At 45.8% G+C, this 18,822-nt stretch overlaps 1 protein-coding gene across 1 annotated transcript in view; it reads left to right on the plus strand.

The window, feature by feature from the left end:
* Positions 1 to 7,929, plus strand: part of COL6A3 (collagen type VI alpha 3 chain) — a 107,236-nt gene extending 99,307 nt beyond the window's left edge. The window contains exons 45-46 of the mRNA XM_075934041.2: positions 5,688 to 5,858; positions 7,101 to 7,929. Coding sequence (XP_075790156.2) covers positions 5,688 to 5,858; positions 7,101 to 7,141 — 212 coding nt within the window. The 3' untranslated portion in view covers positions 7,142 to 7,929. The remainder of the gene's footprint in view (positions 1 to 5,687; positions 5,859 to 7,100) is intronic.
* Positions 7,930 to 18,822: the final 10,893 nt, after the last annotated feature.

Here is an 18,822-nt window from a genome sequence, read left to right on the forward strand (position 1 = left end):
GCTGGAGGTGAGGCCATGACAACACATGACAGAAATTAAAAGATTTCGCTGATATTGAAAAACAGGAGCATACAGAAGACAGAGTCAACACCTCTGCAAATTACTGCCCAAGCCAGAACCTGAGACGTGCCCAGATGATAACACGTATTAGAAACAAAACTGCTGTGTATTATGGAAATTGGACCAGTCAAGGAGAACGAACTGAAGCTAACTGTCAAAGAAAATAAGAGGAAACATAGCTAAGCACTGGCATGATTAGTGCTGAAATTCATATGCTAAAACTAATCAGAGAAGGATGGTTAGAAACACTCCCAGAGGTATATGAAAAGGGCTGGACTGGTAAGAAACTATCACTCTAATCAGAGGTACCATTGTGTAACTGTGAAAGTCAATTTAGCCTAATAAGAAAACTGAAGAGATGCTGTTTTGCTTTCTGCATAGAGCCAGATCTTCAAGAATATTATTCAGAGTCAGAATTAAAGCATAGAGTAACGTGAAGCATTCATGGTGAACAAGATTGACAATGATTTTGAACTTTTTATGCTCCTGGGATAGCTATGAGTAGGCTGCCCCTTCCACTCTCAGCCCCGCCCCTTCCAGCAGCCCAGAGCCAGCCCCCCCACTTTGCTCAGAGGCCCATGGAGGTTGTCAACTCTGTTGTGAAGAATCATCAGCTACCCAAGATGCAAAGAGAGAGGTTAGGCTAAGAAGACTAACCCACAGTCTAGCCCTCCTACTGAAACGGAAATGAAAACTCACTCATTATAAAGGCAGAAACAAAGGAGAGAGTCAGACTGGTGAAGAACTAATGTAACGAGCAGAGATTAACGTTAGAAGCACAAGGGATGGTTGCTTTGCGTCTGTGCTCGCGAATAAGGCTCTGCAGCACGTAATCAGAGGTGAGGCAAGCAGGTGACCACGAACACATCCCCTACATCATGCTTTCAAAATGCAGGGAGCTCTGGAGAGTTTGAACAATAGGTGCTAGGAAAAGAAACCTCTTCATCAAACGTGAGGCTGAAGAGGCAAGTCTGTGTCTGTGTACAAAGTGCAGCAACAAAAAGCACAAGTGTGTCCCACTAATAAGATACAGAAGGATTCATCTCTACGGCATGTGCCCATGACAATTCTGATCTTCCAGGCTAACGTGTGGCCACATTGCATCTGATTGAAACCATTGTTCTCAATAGGAGGTGCTGAGTTCCTTTGACAATTAGGCTCTTCCTTCTTTCCAATACTGGTAATATTCTCCTGTATTTTTTGGTTCATGTGGTAACTGCAACCTGTTGTTATTCCACATTATCAACACACACAGAGCTTCTTACGCCTTCAGCCACGGTCCAACAGAAACAATCCTGAAGTTGAATTTGAAACCTGATGCATGCAAAGTTAAACAGTAGCTGACTTTTTCTGTTCATTGGCTGATCCAGACTACTCATTAACTCTAAAAATGCCCCAAAGGAGGAAAGGGCGCAAGCTAGGTCGAATCTCTGCTGCCAAGGACTAACGACTGCCAATCCATACCATGGTCAGGCAGCTTTGCTTACCAGCTGTATTCCACACCGGAGCCCCAGAACTTGGAGTAGATTGGTATTTGTAAGTGCTGGCTTTTATATTTAACCTTGGCCAATCAGAATGCAAAAAGCAAGGAGTTGGAGTCTTGTTTAAGACAACACCTTCTCCCAAAGGCCTGGAAAAGCTTTTGGCTGCAGGAATCCACCCGCAAAGCTGAATTGAAAGAGCGGTGTTGATTGTAGATTCCTGGGACTCCAGCTAGACAGTTTTCCTTCTGTAAAAATACTGTCTTTGAAATGGGAGAACAGGGAAGTCCTGGCAAGGGCTAGAACATGTTCCTTCTGTCTATGGATTAGACACCACAGTTAACTGCTAACCCTATAGCACCGTTAAATAGAGCAGCCAACATATTTCCAACCCGATTGACGTAGAGAAGATGGACAGTGTGAGGTCAAACTGATCAAGCCATTGGAATTTTGGGTAGCACAGATCTACTTAGACATGTATGATCATAACACAGAGTGATTCTTCATCTAGTTTACAGCATCACAGTGAGAACCCTCCACCCCCAGATCCAATGAAGAGCAGCTCTGATTGTATCGATGTCAGATTCTGAGTCAGAAGAATGATTGTGTGAGGCAGACACCTGTGCATGGGGGAGTGCATGGCTGTGTGTGTGTTTGTAATGACAATGCGATACAGTGCATGGGGATGTGATAAAGATACAGTTATCAACACACCTATGACTGCATCTGCAAGTCATTAATCTACCTCCTGGGTTTTAGTCTAATACTCCAAACCCCTGAGTAGCTTCCAGGATTTACTACTTAGCTAGATCACCAAATCCTTTCCTTTCTGGAGCTCTTTTCCTGACAGGTTTTCTAATCAGAGTTTCAGGAACATAGTTCCAGGTTATTCCCCAAAACAGAACTTGGTGAGTATTAAACCTTGTTCTTTAGGATCTGTCTCAGCTTAAGACTCCTACTTGCAAATGTATTTTCATTCCTCCTGTGTGTTAGAATGTGGCCTGGGCAGCATTAAAACCCTAATCCACAAAAGCAACAAATACAAAACAAAAATATTAGGCAGGCAGTCTCCTCTGCTATCATTTAAAAATAACTGGAAGAGAAAGTAAGAAAAAAGTGTTTTTATCCTCAATGTTGATGTCAAATTGCTTTGCAAGACACTGGGGTCTTATTCCTGCAATTTTCCTTACTCGGGCAGGCAGTCCTGTTAGGTTCAATGGGACATTTAGGCCTTCGCTACTTTGTTAGCATCAACTAACATTTGTAATCAGGGTGAGGACTGCCGAAAACCTTGTCGCTGTAATGCACGGAGGCGGAGATGTCTGAAAGTGACTAGTCAGTTGAATAGCTCAAATTTTTAATGCCCAACTTGCAAAATTTCCCAGAGGGCCTGATTTTGAAGGGATCTTATGCTGTGGGACCCCAAGTTCTGAGTAACCCCAGATTGCGAGCTACTTTTGAAAATGCTGTTTCTATATTGACTGGAAGCCTAGGCAAAATTTCACACTGGAAAGGAAGGCAAAGGGGGTTAAATTAAAAAAAGAAAGTACTCTTGCTCCAATGCAAACTTAAGCAATTAAAAAGCACTAATTTCCATTGTCACATTCTGCTAATGCCTTGCAAAACTGAATGCAAATATTGTCAGCCCTGAAAGGCCTCCATTAGTTTTAGCATTCCCCCTCCCCCCCCCCCCCCGCAGCTATTTATGAATTCTATAAACACACGAGGAATCATTACCAAAGAAGGTTGTTCCCAAGGTTTGGGGGGGGGGGGGGAAGGAAATTGCCACAATTTGAAGATCAGTAGCCCCCTCCTCCCCAACTAATTGGTTTTATGTGGTGTCTTTTGTGTGTGTGCTCTTTGTGATTTTTCATCACACGACAGTTTGGGAAAATGTCAGTATGAAACAAAACAAGCAACTGGAAACACTGAGGAAGATGCTCAGGTCCTGCTGATCTGTGCTTGGCACAGGAACCCAGGACGGGTTGAAAAGGGTTGTTTGCCCAACATTTATTTGTTTTGCTGTGGGTAGCAGCCCCCTTTGCGGAGGTAAATCAGGAGGCTTATTTACACTCACTGCAACTCTTACCGCCAGCTGGACATTATGGGCTCCAACCGCGGCCCGCGTGGCGTGCCATCCTGTCAGTAACACAATCCAGAGACGCATGTGTGCAGGCGGATTGCACATCTCAGGACGTGGCTCCATGAGGGAAGACAGCTGGAGCCTGACACACCATGTGCAGCTCCGTAGGTCGAACTGCTTTCAGGGAACTGGGCTGCCCATTGGGCACGTTCAGTTCATAAAACCAGTGGATTCTATTCAGCCAACGGTGTGGAAGAACAGCGTCCCCCAAGAGAGCTGGTGGAGTGTCCCCAGTGACCTTGGTTCCCATGGTGTACACGGCCGTCACAGATTTTGTACCTGTGAGACGAATAGGGAATGTTAGGGCAGAAATGGGTAACGCAGCTGGTGAGTTCCACCGGCCGCTGTAAGCAATTTGCACCAAAGGGTGTCCCCACGTCTGTCCGGGAAAGTGAATCCAGCAGCCAGCCACCGCAGACTGACACGGCACACGATGAGGGACGGGGCTGGCGCTAAGTAGGAGGTGTCATCTATAATCGCAGCATCACCTGACATTGGGAAGCGGGCATGGTGGAAAATGCACAGTGGAGTTCTGCATCATGCTGACTCCAGTCTCCAATGTTTTACTACGTTTGCCCAGTGGCGGCCCGTCAATACAGGCGACCTCCCTAGGGCACCAAGATAAACGGCCGTTGAGGGCTTTGGAGGCGGGGTGCCGATCGTGTGTTTCACCTAGGGCGCCAGTTGCCGGCAGCTCATCTAGGGCCGCTCCTGCGTTTGCCCTTGTTATTGTGAGGAAGGGCCGTAGCTCGGGGTGATATTTAAGGGAGCCTCTTTTCAGATCTGTTTCCATCTATACATAGATCGTAGAGCTAGTAGGACGAAATCAGCAACAAAAAGAGTCACCTAACTCTGAAATTTACCATGCGGCACATCACGCCCATGCCAAATGCAGACATAGCTAATGCCAACGAACGCCTTTCAATCGGACCCCCCCTCACACCGTCCCCAGCTGGCAGGCTCATGTGCGACATTCCCCGTGAGGCCCCATGCCTGGTGCCAGGAAATCTCGAGGGAAACATGCAAATGTAAACTTGTCAGTAGGAGAGAAAATGCCGTCCTCGGGGAGATCAGTGTGCAGAGGCCCTGTGGGCTGTTTGCTTTCAGCCCTTGGCGATGCTCCAGCCCCGTCCGTCGCTGGGCTGCCCCTCCGTGCCGGACCCCTGTTTTTTCCCACTAGCAGACTGAGAAATGGGACGGCTTCCCTCCCCGCCCGAGCAGCTCCTGCTGCTCCGGACAGAGAGCAGTAGGGACCAGACTTCCAGGGAAGTAGGAGGCTTCCTGGAGTTAGAGAAGGGCTGGAGAAGCTCTGGCCAAGCAGCTCCCAGGCTGTAGGGCCTGAAGCATGGCCCACGTAGTAAACAACAACCCCGGAGAGGGGCTCAGACACTGGTGTGGGCACTGCCCGACGGCCAAGTCTGGAAGAAGATGAGAGGAACATGGGGAGGCACCACCTAGAGGGAGGCACCCAGAGAGGCAGGCGAGGACGTCTGCCTGGAGGCAACAGGGTGGTGAGTAAGCCCCGTGACACAGAGATTATGCTCCCCTCAAGTTTCTGGCCGGCCCCATAGCAGTGCAGCATGGGGGAAAGGGAAGGGTTCCTCTACAGGTACTGGCCAGAATCTGGCCTAGATCTTGTGCTTCGGAGTTTCAAGGCATCATTTGCAGGGGCCCGAGGGAATTTTGTCCTTCCAGGGAAGAATTACATAGCTGGCTAGATGCCCCCCAGGGTGGTTCTGCCTTTATCTGGAGCAGCAAGGACTTTGGAATGATGGACCAACTGGTCATTTCTAGGTTGTAACATGCAGATTCCCTTTTTTAACCCTGCATGCCACTATATACCCCGTGATCCATCTGTCCCGGTCTCCTAAGCATGCACCGTCCGGAAGGACATGTCTGACTTGCTGTCCAGTTGCATCTGTGAATCCATGGATGTGCAGGCAAACACAGGGGTGGTGTGTGTGCATTTGTCAGTTGCTAAGTCTCTCTCTATTTATTTGTAGTCACCGATATCTGTAGGTTGCAGAAGGAGGGAGGAACCTGCAGGGATTTCGTGCTCAACTGGTACTACGACCCAAGTACCAAGAGCTGTGCCAGATTCTGGTATGGTGGCTGCGGTGGAAATGAAAACAGATTTAGCACACAGAAAGAATGTGAAAATGTTTGCATTCCTGGTAAGTCGAGTCCCTTCCTCCTCTATGCCTCCCAGTCGGGTACAGAATCTGGAGAGACGCAGTCCCTGTATTGACTGCAAAGGAGCTGGGCTAAAAATGCCAATTCTAATAGTGCCCACAACCCTTTCTTCCAGTCAAGTCAAAGGGAGGCTTTTCATTATCTCCAGCATGCTGTGGATTAGGGCAGGGGTACGCTCACTTATCCCTCTGCCCAGAAGGGCCCATCGGTTGCTCTAGGCCCAGACTTCAAGTCTAGCCCGGTGGAAGTACTTGTTCTAAGTGAGGAGGGCACTAGAGACCAGTATATTAGCAAGCAGCCAATTGGGATCGTGCTGAGATCACCTGCCTTCCTACAAACTAGTGTGTACAGGCTGGACCTCTTTAGTCCGGCACCTGGTTCTGAACCAGAGAATTTGCCAAACCACGGGAGGTCAATATCGCCAACACTTCCACTGCTCACTGGGCTCTGAGAAGATATTGAGGGGTAAATTCGAGCTAAATAGCAGCACAGAACCCTGAGAGCCAGGACTGGTGGCCGTAAAACTTTATGAGATGGCGGGAAACTCAGCCACGCCCCAAGTGGACACCTGGCTAATTAAAATCATTCTGGACCATGGATGTTTCCAGACCAGAGAGTTCTGGACTAGAGAGGTTCAGCCTATACAAGAAGTCGATGGGCCCAGGACAACCCCGCCGCCATTCCGTGCGGTAGCATAGCTCTTTAATTTAGGCCATGTAAGTCCACACAAGTGGCATCAATCAGCTGGCCCTGGATGTGTTCCACACTGCCACATGCGCTTCTTTGGGGCCCGGCTGGAGACACCAGAACACAGCCCGGGTATAGTAATCAGCCGACCCTTGTGCCAGTGGCCCCGTGGGCCATGACCTTGAGAGCTGTGCAGTGCTCCTTGCACGTGCCCCTCGTCAAGGGCAGCACGTCTACACCCTGACTCGGGATTTGCACACGAGGCTTTGTGCTTCAGGAGTAATTTTCCAGGCTGCTCTCCGTGGGGCTGCAAAATAACGCTGCAAGGCGCAGCATGCTGGCCCAGGCACGGCCAGCCTGCTGCACTGGCCAATGCCTGGAGGGCAGAGTTCAGGCTCCACAAGCTGCCAACTCCCCCCCAACCACCTGCCTCAATGGGGAACGTCTGCCCAGCTTGAACAGACTTAATTCGGTGCTGAATTGTTGCCTTTGGTGCTGTATATGCCGGTAACGCTGTGTTTCTTCTCACATTTCAGCTGACATTAATCCTGGGGTTGTCACGACAATAGGAACCTAAAGACAGCAAAAGATCAACACATACCTCTAAGAGAACCGGGAATCAGCCATTGCCAACCTACCCCTTTAGAAGCTAAGGGTACACTACCTTGCACTGTTCTATTTCATGCTTTCAATTCCAAGCAAACCTTGAAGAGAGCGTTTTGCTGCATGACCTATCAATATGGTGCTAAACTGTTTGTGGACTGAGTACTCCATGTGTCCGGGTTATAGTATATACCTTCCACATTATGTCATAGTTATCCACTACAGATTACTTTGTTTGAACATGTCTGCAAACTACCGTTTCCTTCCGATTCTGGCATTCTGCCTGGTTAAGGCAATGTAAAATCTAGACAATAAGAGACAAAATAATTTCACTGCAACTGTTATGTACTTGCTTGTATCATTTTCCTAACTGAGCATAACTTTAGATGGAAAGCCTACGTGTAAAGGAGTAGTTAATTCTGACAAACAGGCAGTTCAGTTTTTCATTCTGTTTTTTTCTCTTGCTGGATTCGACTTCAAACTGATTCTCTTTTATGTGTTTGTGGCATATGTGATCAATCAAACCAGTAAAGAAAAAAAGCAAGATTTCTGAATACAGATGCACTGTTGGGACCAACGACTCAGTCAAAGAATTTTTAAATCATGGTGTAGAATGTTTTTGGCATTCCTCTAACGTTGTGTGTGTATCTTTTTTTGTTTGTCTGCAGGGCTGGGGGTTTTGTTTGTATTGTGGTTTTTTGTTTTTAGGAAATCTATACAAAAGAACTTTTAAATAAAGTCTACTGGAGGTTTTGAAAGTCTCATGATTTTGTGCTGTCTTTTACAATCCTAGATGGTCTTTAATGTCAGTGGAACTACTTGTGTGAGCAACACTAGCACACCAAGTCAGAGCTAGCGACTATTTGGGACCACCAAATTATCCAGTCTGACCTCTTGTACAGCACACACATAGGTCTTTGCAGGATCAGAGCCCCAAGTAGTGACCGAAATAAAGAAACGAGCAATTTCAAGTGGATTTTAGAGCCCAAACATTAAAAATACTTAGCTCTTGGGTAGCAATTCTCATCCCAAAGCACCTGACAAAGAGTCAGTGTCATTGTCCCCATTTTACAGACGGGGAACACTGAGGAACGAGGAGCAAGTGACTTGCCCAAGTTCATCTAGTAGATGCTGGGATTAGAACCCAGCTCGGCTGACCTGTCTGATGGCATGACTATTGGACCATGCTGCCTTGTAAAAGAGCATAACACACTGACTTCTTGGATTTGCACCCCAGAAGATGGATCTTGATCCTTCTGTAATCCAAGGAGTTGAACTAGAAGCTCATGATGGGCCTTCCGTGAAGCGATGACTCTCTCTAGTAGGAGAATTTGGTCACAGCCATGGGAATCAGTCAGTACTTTGGGGTTTTCCTCCTCCCCCAATCTGGAAAAGGGCTGCCAAGACGTTTTGGATGTTTCTTGGGGGTTGCCCGTGGCAATGGTAATATTTTAGCAGCTGTTGTTCCCAGATTTGGTCCAGAGAGCCCTAGAAAACTAATGCTGTGAAAGTCAACTCCGCCACCTTCACATGCTTGATCAAAGAATCCCGATGCAGAGCAGCAGGCAGATGAGCGATGGTCCCATCAGGAAGTCATATTAGGCCAACGAGTAGCATTATCTTGAGTCATACTCAGAGGACATCCATTGTCTTTGAAAGGAGCCCAAAAGCCTCCTGGGTTAATCCAGGAAAAGGGAGCCAGCAAATCTCTCTAGAATGAGAACCAGCATTTGTTTCCATGGGGAAAAAAGCCAGTGTGTATTCACAGCACTAAACAGAGTGAAAAAATGAGGCTCAAATTATGACCAGGCTACATTGGATCTACACAGCTGCTGTTGATACCCCTAAGAGCTGTTAGCACTACACCTGTGATGCCAAAGCGCCACATTCACTCCAGCAGCACAAAGAATTACCTGTTGGATCTCCCTGTGCCGACGAAGAGTACCCAGGTGTGGTTTTGGCTACAGGCTCTGTCAGAAGCCAAGGGCTTTAAGGTCTACCAGGAGCCCTGGGAAATGCAAATGCAAGTCAGGTGGGCAGCACCAGCACATCCCCAGTCAGGCTCCTGGCTCAGCTGTGCTGCTTCCATCTCCAGTCCCTTAGCAAACCTTCCAGACTCAAGGTGCAGGCCTGTTCCAGTTTGCCTAGTCAATGGCAGTAGAATCTGACCTTGGACTCTAAGGGCTTGTCTGGACTATGGAGAAAATCAACACTGCCGCAGTTGTTCTTCTGGGGTTCAAACTAGCGGGTCATCACTAGAAGACCCGCCAATTTGAGGGGGTGTGCGCGTCGGCAGTCCTGCTCCTTATGAGGGGTAAGGGAAGTTGACGGGCCCTTCCGCTGTGTGGACAGTGCCAAAAGGTGATTTAAGATCTGTTGACTCCAGTAATTGACGTAGCTGGAGTTGCATATCATAAATCGACTTTCCCCTTTAGTGTAGACCTGGCCTACATGGGGAGCTAATCTTGGTCCCTTTGTGTATTTTCCTGGAATGTGCAGAAAGGCTCATACTCACATTTTATCTGTGGGCTGCAAGAAGATTTAATATCTGTTTAGGATCCAGTATCTGGTTTTTGAGAGAGGTCTTGGAGAAGAGCAGCTGGATTATATTTTCCATTGGATACAAAATATTTTATATACTGGAAAAAACGGGTTAGAAAAAGAATGGCTTAGGCGCAAAAAACGTAGAAAAAAGTTCCTTCAGAGCAGGCTAAATCATCGGAGAGGCCAAGTGAAATCCCTGGATCAGCTGGGATTAGAGAAAAGAACACTGCTGTGTGTTGAGCCTTAATAGAAAGAAAGAACAGAGCTAGCTTTTCAACCTGGAAGCAAGTCATTGGTGTGAATCAGTCCAATACAGAACGCAGACAGTAATCAGTAAACATCTTTTATGGGGGATTTTTGAAAAGCACCTTTGGGAAAGGGAATGGTCCATGATTAACATGGCAGTGTCAGCAAAGCATTGTGTTGTATTAGAGCCTTAGGTTAGCACCTGGGGCAGCCAGCTGAAAACAGCTCCACTCTGCTAGGCATTGTCCACGAACACAGCCAGTCCCTGCTCTGGAGACCTTACACAGGAAATAGACAAGACAGACACAGGTTTGAAGGGAAAACGGGGTGGCATTTGCTCAAGTCAGGCAGCAGAGCTAGGAAGAGATTCTATGTGTATCACGGCTCAGTCTAATCTGTGCCCGAGGCATGCTGCCAGCCTTTTGAGTGGCATAAGCCAAGCAGGCAGTAGGATAAACCTGTCTTCTATATTGAAGTAAATGCACTTAAAGGAAGTGTCTTTTCTTTCCATCTTTCAGTATCCAGAATGGAGAGAGGTAACTAATGGTGTCCTGCAGGCGTCCGTATGGGGACCAATCCTATTCAACATACTGATAAATGATCTGGAGAAAGGCGTAAACAATGAGGTGGCAAAATTTGCAGATGAAACTAAAACGGCTCAAGATAGTTAAGACCAAGGAGGCTGTGAAGCGCTTCAAAAAGATCTCACCAACGTAGGTGGCAGGGCAACAAAATGGCAAATGAATTTTAACGTGGATCAATGTAAAGTCCTGTGTATTGGAAAACATAATCCCAATTATACATGCAAAATGATGGGCACTAAATTAGCTATTTCCACTCAAAGCAGAGATCTTGGAGTCATTGTGGACAGTTCTCTGAAAACAGCCAGTGTGCAGCGGCAGTCCAAAAAGCAAAGAGAATGTTAGGGATCATTAAAAAAGGGATAGAGAGTAAGACAGAGAATATCTTATTTCCTCTATATAAATCCATGGTACACCCACATCTTGAATACTGCGCACATGTGATTGCCTCATCTCAAAAAAGGTATCTTAGCGTTGGAAAAAGTTCAGATATGGGCAACAAAAAAGATGAGGGGTTTGGAGTGGGTGCCATATTAAGAAAGATGAAAAAGACTGGGACTTTTCAGCTTGGAAAAGAGGAGATGAAGGGCATGTCTACATTAGAAAATTATTTTAAAATAACTAAATTCAAAATAATAATTCCTGCATAACTATTTTGAAATGAGCTTATTCCCCAAGAAAAGCATGAGTACATATTTCGAAATAACCAGCCCCTTATTTGGAAATAATGGGGTTGGTAGTGTGGATGCTCCGCTTATTATTTCAAAATAACTCCCTAGTGTAGACCAGGGCTAAGGGGGAGGGGGCATGATAGAGGTCTATAAAATCATGACTGTTGTGAGAGAGTGAATAAGGAAAAGTTATTTACCTGTTCCCATAACATAAGAATTAGAGGTCATCAAATGAAATTAACAGGCAGCAGGTTTAAAACAAACCAAAGGAAGTTTTTCTTCACACAGTGCATGGTCAACCTGTGGAACTCTTTGCCAGAGGATGTTCTGAACACCAGGGTTTTAACAGGGTTCAAAAAAGAACTAGATGAATACATGGAGGATAAGTCCATCAAATCTTATGAAACAGGATGGGCACGGATGATGTCTCTAGCCTCTGTTGGTCAGAGGCTGGGAATGGGCATCAGGGGAGGGATCATATAATGATTCCCTGTTCTGTTCATTCTCTCTGGGGCACCTGGCATTGGCCACCGTTGGCAGACAGGACACTGGGCTAGATGGATCTTTGGTCTGACCCAGTCTGGCCATTCATACGTTCTTATGTTCTCTCTCGTAAGACATGACTGGTCTTTCCCTCAACTCCCCCTAACATTCTGTAGTTTGTATTGCATTTATTGGCTCCTGCTTTAGGCCTGGTCTACATTAGGGTATGTCTACACTACCCCGCTAGTTCGAACTAGCGGGGGTAATGTAGTCATCCGCAGTTGCAAATGAAGCCCGGGATTTGAATTTCCCGGGCTTCATTTGCATGAAGCCGGCCGGCGCCATTTTTAAATGCCGGCTAGTTCGGACTCCGTGCCGCGCGGCTACACGCGGCACGGACTAGCTAGTTCGGATTAGGCTTCTAATCCGAACTAGCTGTACGCCTTGTGGAATGAGGTGTACAGCTAGTTCGGATTAGAAGCCTAATCCGAACTAGCTAGTCCGTGCCGTGTGTAGCCGCGCGGCACAGAGTCCGAACTAGCCGGCCATTTAAAAATGGCGCCGGCTGGCTTCATGCAAATGAAGCCCGGGAAATTCAAATCCCGGGCTTCATTTGCAACTGCGGATGACTACATTACCCCCGCTAGTTCGAACTAGCAGGGTAGTGTAGACATACCCTTAGGGAGTTACTTCAAAATAACCCCCTCTTATTTCAAAATAATAAGCAGAGCGTCCACACTACTAAGCCTGTTATTTCGAAATAATGGGCTGGTTATTTCAAAATCTGTATTCTGCTTTCCTCGGGGAATGAGCTTATTTCAAAATAGTTATTTTGGGAGTTATTATTTCCAATTTGCCGTAATTTAGCAAATATACCCCGCACCCAAATATAACCCGCACCTGAATATACCACCCCGCGGGGTGTTTGTCAAAATGAATATAACCCGTGGGTTATATTCACTAAATTACGGTAGTTATTTTGATATAATTTCCTAGTGTAGATATGCCCCTAGTCTATCACATTCAGACATATCAGAGACTTTATGGTGGAGCAGGGGTGCCATGTGGGGAATCATGTAATACAAACTGGTGCAATTGACTTCTGGTTTTAAAATAAATCTCAGAATGCGCAGATAAAAGGAAATGAGGCTGGAGAAGCAGGGCCTGCACCAAATAAAAACCTATGCCAAAGAATTCACACAAGTTGCTACAGATGAGGGCGGAGGGCGGGAAAGGGGGAGAAAGAGCAGATGAGCTACCAGGAATGGAACGATAACCGGCAGTGAGGTTCAGTAATGCAAATGGTTTTCTGGGCAGTGTGTTACAAATAGCACCGCCTTCACATGAGCAAAGTAAAACGTTTTGAAGCTTGTGCATCAGCTGTGGGACTAAGTCTCAGCAGAGCTGAGTGAAAGTTTTCTTACAGTGCAGAAAGTGGTCACCCAGAACAATCCACAAATTCCGCTTGATTGCGGCAAGTTGTTTTGGCCAAAAAGAAAAAAAAAGTCTATTTCAGAATGGTGAAATGCTTTGTTTTGGCATTTCCCAAATGAAACGTTTTGACTTTTTGCTTTGGAAAGACATTGCATTCTGGATTTCAACCTCAATTTTATTGGAATTAAAAAAAAATCCCTCAAAACTGAATCAAGAGTTTGTGTGGGGCAATGTTAAGCTTTCCCTTCAATTTGACCAATGATGGAGCGCCATAGAAGAGAAAAATTTGGAATATGGTACCATATATTTCTGGATGCTGCCTTGGGTACATAAAACTAATTGCCAATATCTTAGCAAACTTCAGCGAGGATTGGACATTTATATGCCTTGCAAGAAGAGCGTTGAATAGTTTACTCTATAAACATCAGGGCTCATGGCAGCTACTAACTTGTAGAAATTAGGGAGAGACCTCTAGGAGGCAAGTTATCCAAAAACTGCCTACTGCTGGATTTCTTGCACCATTTTCACAAGCAGTTGCTACCGGTCGTTGTCAGAGACAGGATCCTGGCCTAGATAGACCATCCAAGTGATCCAGTTGGCAGTCTATATTGCTTTGACACAACTTTTCCAGCATTTAAATTTACCCTCCATGGCATCATCATTCTTTTAAGCACTGTAAAAAAGTGATGAATTAACTGGAAGAATCACATTATTTTCCATTCAAACATTTTGCATTGTCCATGGAAGACCAAGTTGTTTGTCCCATCAGTTTTCAGTAGATTCATGTTTTGGGTCTGAAATCAAACATGGGCTTCATGGGACACTCCTTAACTTTAGACAGTCCAGGCAGAAGAAGTTTGCATTATCCTTCCAACAGACCACCAACCAAATGTATAGAGAGTTATGTCTAGGGTAGTTTAAGGTATGGTTCCTAGCACAGTATGGGTGTGTATACACTGCAGGGCTTAACTCGAAATAAGCTACACAAATTGAGCTACATCAATTGCGTGTCTTACTTCGAAATAGGGAGCATTTACACAGCATTTATATCGAAATAGAGCGCTCTTCCTCCAACTTACCTTATTCCTCGTACGATGAGGGTTACAGGAGTCGGAGTAAGAAATCCTCCATCTTGACAGTATGTTGATACTATTTCAAAATAACTGTCTGCTATTTAGACACGGACTAAGTTATTTCAGAATAGCGCTAGTTATTTCGAAATAGTGTTGCAGTGTAGACGTACCCATAACATCTCACCAGAAGACAGAAAGCAAGAGGCAACATTGCAATCTGACCAAAAGTAGAGATTAGTGTGTGACTTGGCATGATGATAGTCAAAGCAGTACCATAACAAGAAAAAAAATGAATTGAAGAAGTCCTTAGACAATGAACCGTATAAAAATAGCCATGCAAGCCCTGGTCTACACTAGGACTTTATTTCAAAATAACTCCTCCAAGATAGAATTTATAAGCGGAACATCCACACGACTATGCCTGTTATTTTGAAATAACAGGCCACGGAATTAAAAATCTGTACTCCTGCTTTTCATCAGCTGTAATGCTAATTCTGAAATAGTTATTTCGAAATAGTGGTAGTGTGGATGCGCCAATGCCGCTATTTCAAAATAACTACTCCCCAGAGTAATTTGAACTAATTACTCCCCAGTGCTTTCTGGGGCTGTAAGTCTGAGGAAGCGCATCCACATTCATGAAGCCTGTCTTGGACTAATTTTGAGACTCCCCCGTAGTGTGGACATGCTAGTTCAGTTTTGTTAAATCAGGAGTTAAGTCGAATTTACTAATTTTGAAATAGTTTTGTAGTGTAGATACAGCCTACGAGAAGCCATAGATGTTTGCCTACGATACAACAAATACTGTTTTATTATCCATCTCTTGAATGATAATGTCCCAGTTCCATTTCACATTAAAAGTGGAGGGTGATAGAATATCTACAGAGTAAAACGTGTTTCCATTCTGCTACCTACTAGGGAAGCACATGGTAAGAAACAGGTCCTGCCTTGAGAGCTAACCGAACATTTTCACAGGATAGGTTTTGAAATAAAAGTCTTGTAATTGTTCAAACATGCTGACATTTTTGGAATGAAAAGGGTTTTTTTGTTTAGTTTAACATAATTTTTAGTTAAAATGTAAAAAGGGGGTAATTTGAATGAAATATTTTGAAATAATCAAGAGAAAATGCTTCAATTGATCGCTAAGATCTCTTTCTTTCTTTCTTTCTTTCTTTCTTTCTTTCTTTCTTTCTTTCTTGATTTTTGCTACGGATTTCTGGTTTACAAAAATTGTCAAATTTTTGACTTTTCCTCCTGATTTGGGATGAGAACATTTTTCAATCACTCAGAACTTCTGGGATGGGAAAGACATTTTCTTCCCAGCTCTCTGCACAAGCAAAAAGGTGTTTTCTCTTGGTTCATAGATCTATAGACCCTAAGGCCAGAAGGCACTATTACAATCAGGAAGTCTGATGGGAGGCTGAAAAACAGCAGGGGATATTTCACGAACCATGAGTCAACATTTCCTCTGCTTTTTTCAAATTAGAATTTCAAACTGATGTCAACAGTTTGGATTTCGAGAGGTTTTAGCCCATCCTTACAAAAATAGGAAAAATTGAAAAAAATACGGCAAGTGCAGAGACTCTGGTATACAAAGAAGAAGCAAACTCTAGTGCTGAACACTCATCAGTTTATCACAAGTTTTGAAATATTTTGATAGCTTCCTTCAAGTCCCAGCTCCTGGAGGCAAGTGAAAGGCCTGGGAAAATGTCATTAGCTTGCATTAGCATTGCAAAATTCTCGCACTCCTGGATGCAGAGTAAAGCTTGGAAAGGTTACTTGAGTGTTCTCTAAAGACTCAAAAACCAGGAAATAAATAAATAAATAAATAAAAGCTCTATGATTATAATTCTTCATGAAGCACACAGTCAACCTGTGGAACTCCTTGCCAGAGGATGTTGTGAAGACCAGGCTTTTAAAAGGGTTCAAAAAGAGCTAGATAAACTCAGGGAGGACAGCTCCATCAATCGCTATTAGCCAAGAGGAGCAGGGGTGGTGTTCCTAGCTTCTGCTTGTTAGAAGCTGGGAATGGGCAACAGGGGCGGGATTGCTTGATTATTCTCTTTTCTGCTCATTCCGTCTGGGGCACCTGGCCTGGGCTACTGTAGGAAGGCAGGACTCTGGGGCTATGTCTAGACTGCATGCCTTTTTTGACCGAGAGGCTTTGTCGACAGATACTGTCCACAAAGCCTCTGTTGAAAAAGATCATCTAGACTACGATCAGTATTGTCGACAAAGCAAGCCGCTTTTTCGAAAGTGAATCTAGACGTTCTCTTTCGAAAAAGCACAGTTTGCATGCAATAGCACCTTTTTTCAAGAGAGTACTTTCGAAAAAGTCATTATTCCTCGTAAAATGAGGCTTACTGCTGTCGACAAAACTGCTGTGTTCTGTCAACTTACCATCAACAGAACGCAGCGGTAGTGTAGACGCCGGTATAGTTTTGTTGACAAAAGCCAACTTTTGTTGACAAAACCCTGTAGTCTAGACACACCCTAGATTGACCTTTGGTCTGACCTATGGCTGTTCTTATGTAAAAAAAAACCCCATGATTTTTATGCTAATTTCAGAATTTTTGGTGATGATGCAGAGGAAGGAGCAAGGGGACATTTCTCCGTCCCAAACAGTGCGCGTTTGGCTTATAAAAAAAGACTTTCTATCTCCGACATTTTTGTTACCCTACTTAGCGTGGAAGTTGTCCTTATCAAGTCTCTACTGAATTCGACTAAGCTGTTAAATAAGGAGTGATTTCCAGCCGACTGTGTTTCTTAAATTCAGGACACCCAACGAGACTCATTTTCCATGTGATTCACAATGTATTCCTGCCTCTCCAATCAGACATGCTCCGTATTCCAGGTGCGACGATTCCAACACTAGATCCCCACGTGTTCTTCCCAGACAGCTCCCCCACCCAAAGAACAGACCATCACCCGCTCTTGCAGTCTGGGGTGCATGTTCAATATGGACTTTCCCTTCGATTGTATTGCTCTGTGTACAGAGCTGCTCTCGCTGGGGTACAGGCAAGAAAGCACTGGCAAGAGACAGAGAACTGTCTGTCTGGGAGGGCTGGATTATCCAATAAGCAGACTAAGCATGTGCCTAGGGCATCAGCAAAGCAGGGGCATCAAAAAAAAAGATTTTTTTTGAAAAAAATTGATATTTCAAAAAAAGCATCGAAGTTGTCCTCGTGGGAAAAGTCAGAACTCTTTTTCTCAGCTGAAAAGAATATAAAACCCTCAGAGAACAACAATGTGTCAGGACAGACTTGATTCTCTTTCCCTATTGTGTATGGAAGCGGACGTGCTTCGTCAAGTCAGCTTCGATGAACTTATCCAGAATTTTGCAATCAGAAAATCTAGAAAGAAGCTATTTTAATTTCAGAAGACACGTCAGTTTTGTGTCATTTCGAAAAATACAATTTTATTTTACGGTCTAGTATTGTTTTTATTTTGAATTACATTTGGGGGGCACCGTAATCTTTTCAGTGCTCAGGGCCTTTAAATGTCTTAATCTGGCCCTGCAGTGGCCCTGTCTGCCTTGGAAGACAACCTGCTCGTTTATTTGGCCTGGCCGCCTCACACATTTCAAGCCCTTCATTATAAGCCAGGCTGGTGGAGGGGGAAAGGGGACTTGTTCTGAGGGTGTCATTTGTTGACTACCCCCATCCCTCCCTGTATTGTGGCTCACGGAGTTTAGACAAAGATAAGGGCCTGATTTTCCATTGACCCAGAGCCTCCTTTGCAGGGGAAGGTATTTCCCGCCTTGTTTGCACTCCCGGAGGAGCGTGCTAAAAATGTCTTCATGTAAATGCAAATCAGGACCTGACCCCGCTTGCTGCCTGAATAATGTAATCAGAGGAGTCTGTTTTTAATTGGAAGCCGAGAGGCAGCGCCATCCCGAGAGCGGTTTGGGGCCTGAGGCAACCCACTTCCAGTGCCTCAGACCTGGGGCCTCAGACCCCCCCTCCCTGCCATGCCTGTTCCCCCTCCCCCAGGCCAGATTACCGGGGGCTTGGCATGGGTTGGCAGTAGGGGCTGCCCCTCTCCACACTCCTCATGGTGGCAGGAGCGGAGAGGCCCGGGCAACCTGCTCTGTGCCACTGCGGCCGGCGGGAAGCGGAGAGCTCTGGGCCTGGGGGCACTCTGCTCCCTGCTGCTGTGGAAAAGCCGAGCGCAGCCGCTGGAAGAGGACAATGGAGCGGAGCGGAGCAGGCTGCCAGGTCGCTCCGGCTCCTCGGCAGGAGGGGGAGCAACTCCTACGGCTGCCTCGCGCTAGGCCTGTCCATAGGACAGTTGGGGTGGCTGCCGTGGGGTGACCCAGAGGATGGCTCTGGGGAGAGGTTGCACCGAGCAGCGCTCCATCTCTCGCCTCGGCCAGTATTTCCATCTGTCTGGGGCAGGGCGGATCTCACGGAGGGCGGGTTCTTGTGACTAGTTATCTGAGGGGGAGCGCCCACCTGCCTGACTGGTTCATTGCTGGAAAGGGCCTGTCTGGGAAGCGGCCGCCTCTCCTCCCTTTTCACTCCCAGCTCCGCAGGCTTCCCGGGCCTTTTAAGGCAGCACATCGTGTTGCTGGACCGCGCTCCCGGCCTGCATTCCGATGCGCACACATGGAAGCGATTGTCCGTC

This window comes from Pelodiscus sinensis, chromosome 7, assembly GCF_052426305.1.
Source record: "Pelodiscus sinensis isolate ZL-2025 chromosome 7, ASM5242630v1, whole genome shotgun sequence".
In the NCBI taxonomy this organism is placed as follows: Eukaryota; Metazoa; Chordata; order Testudines; family Trionychidae; genus Pelodiscus; species Pelodiscus sinensis.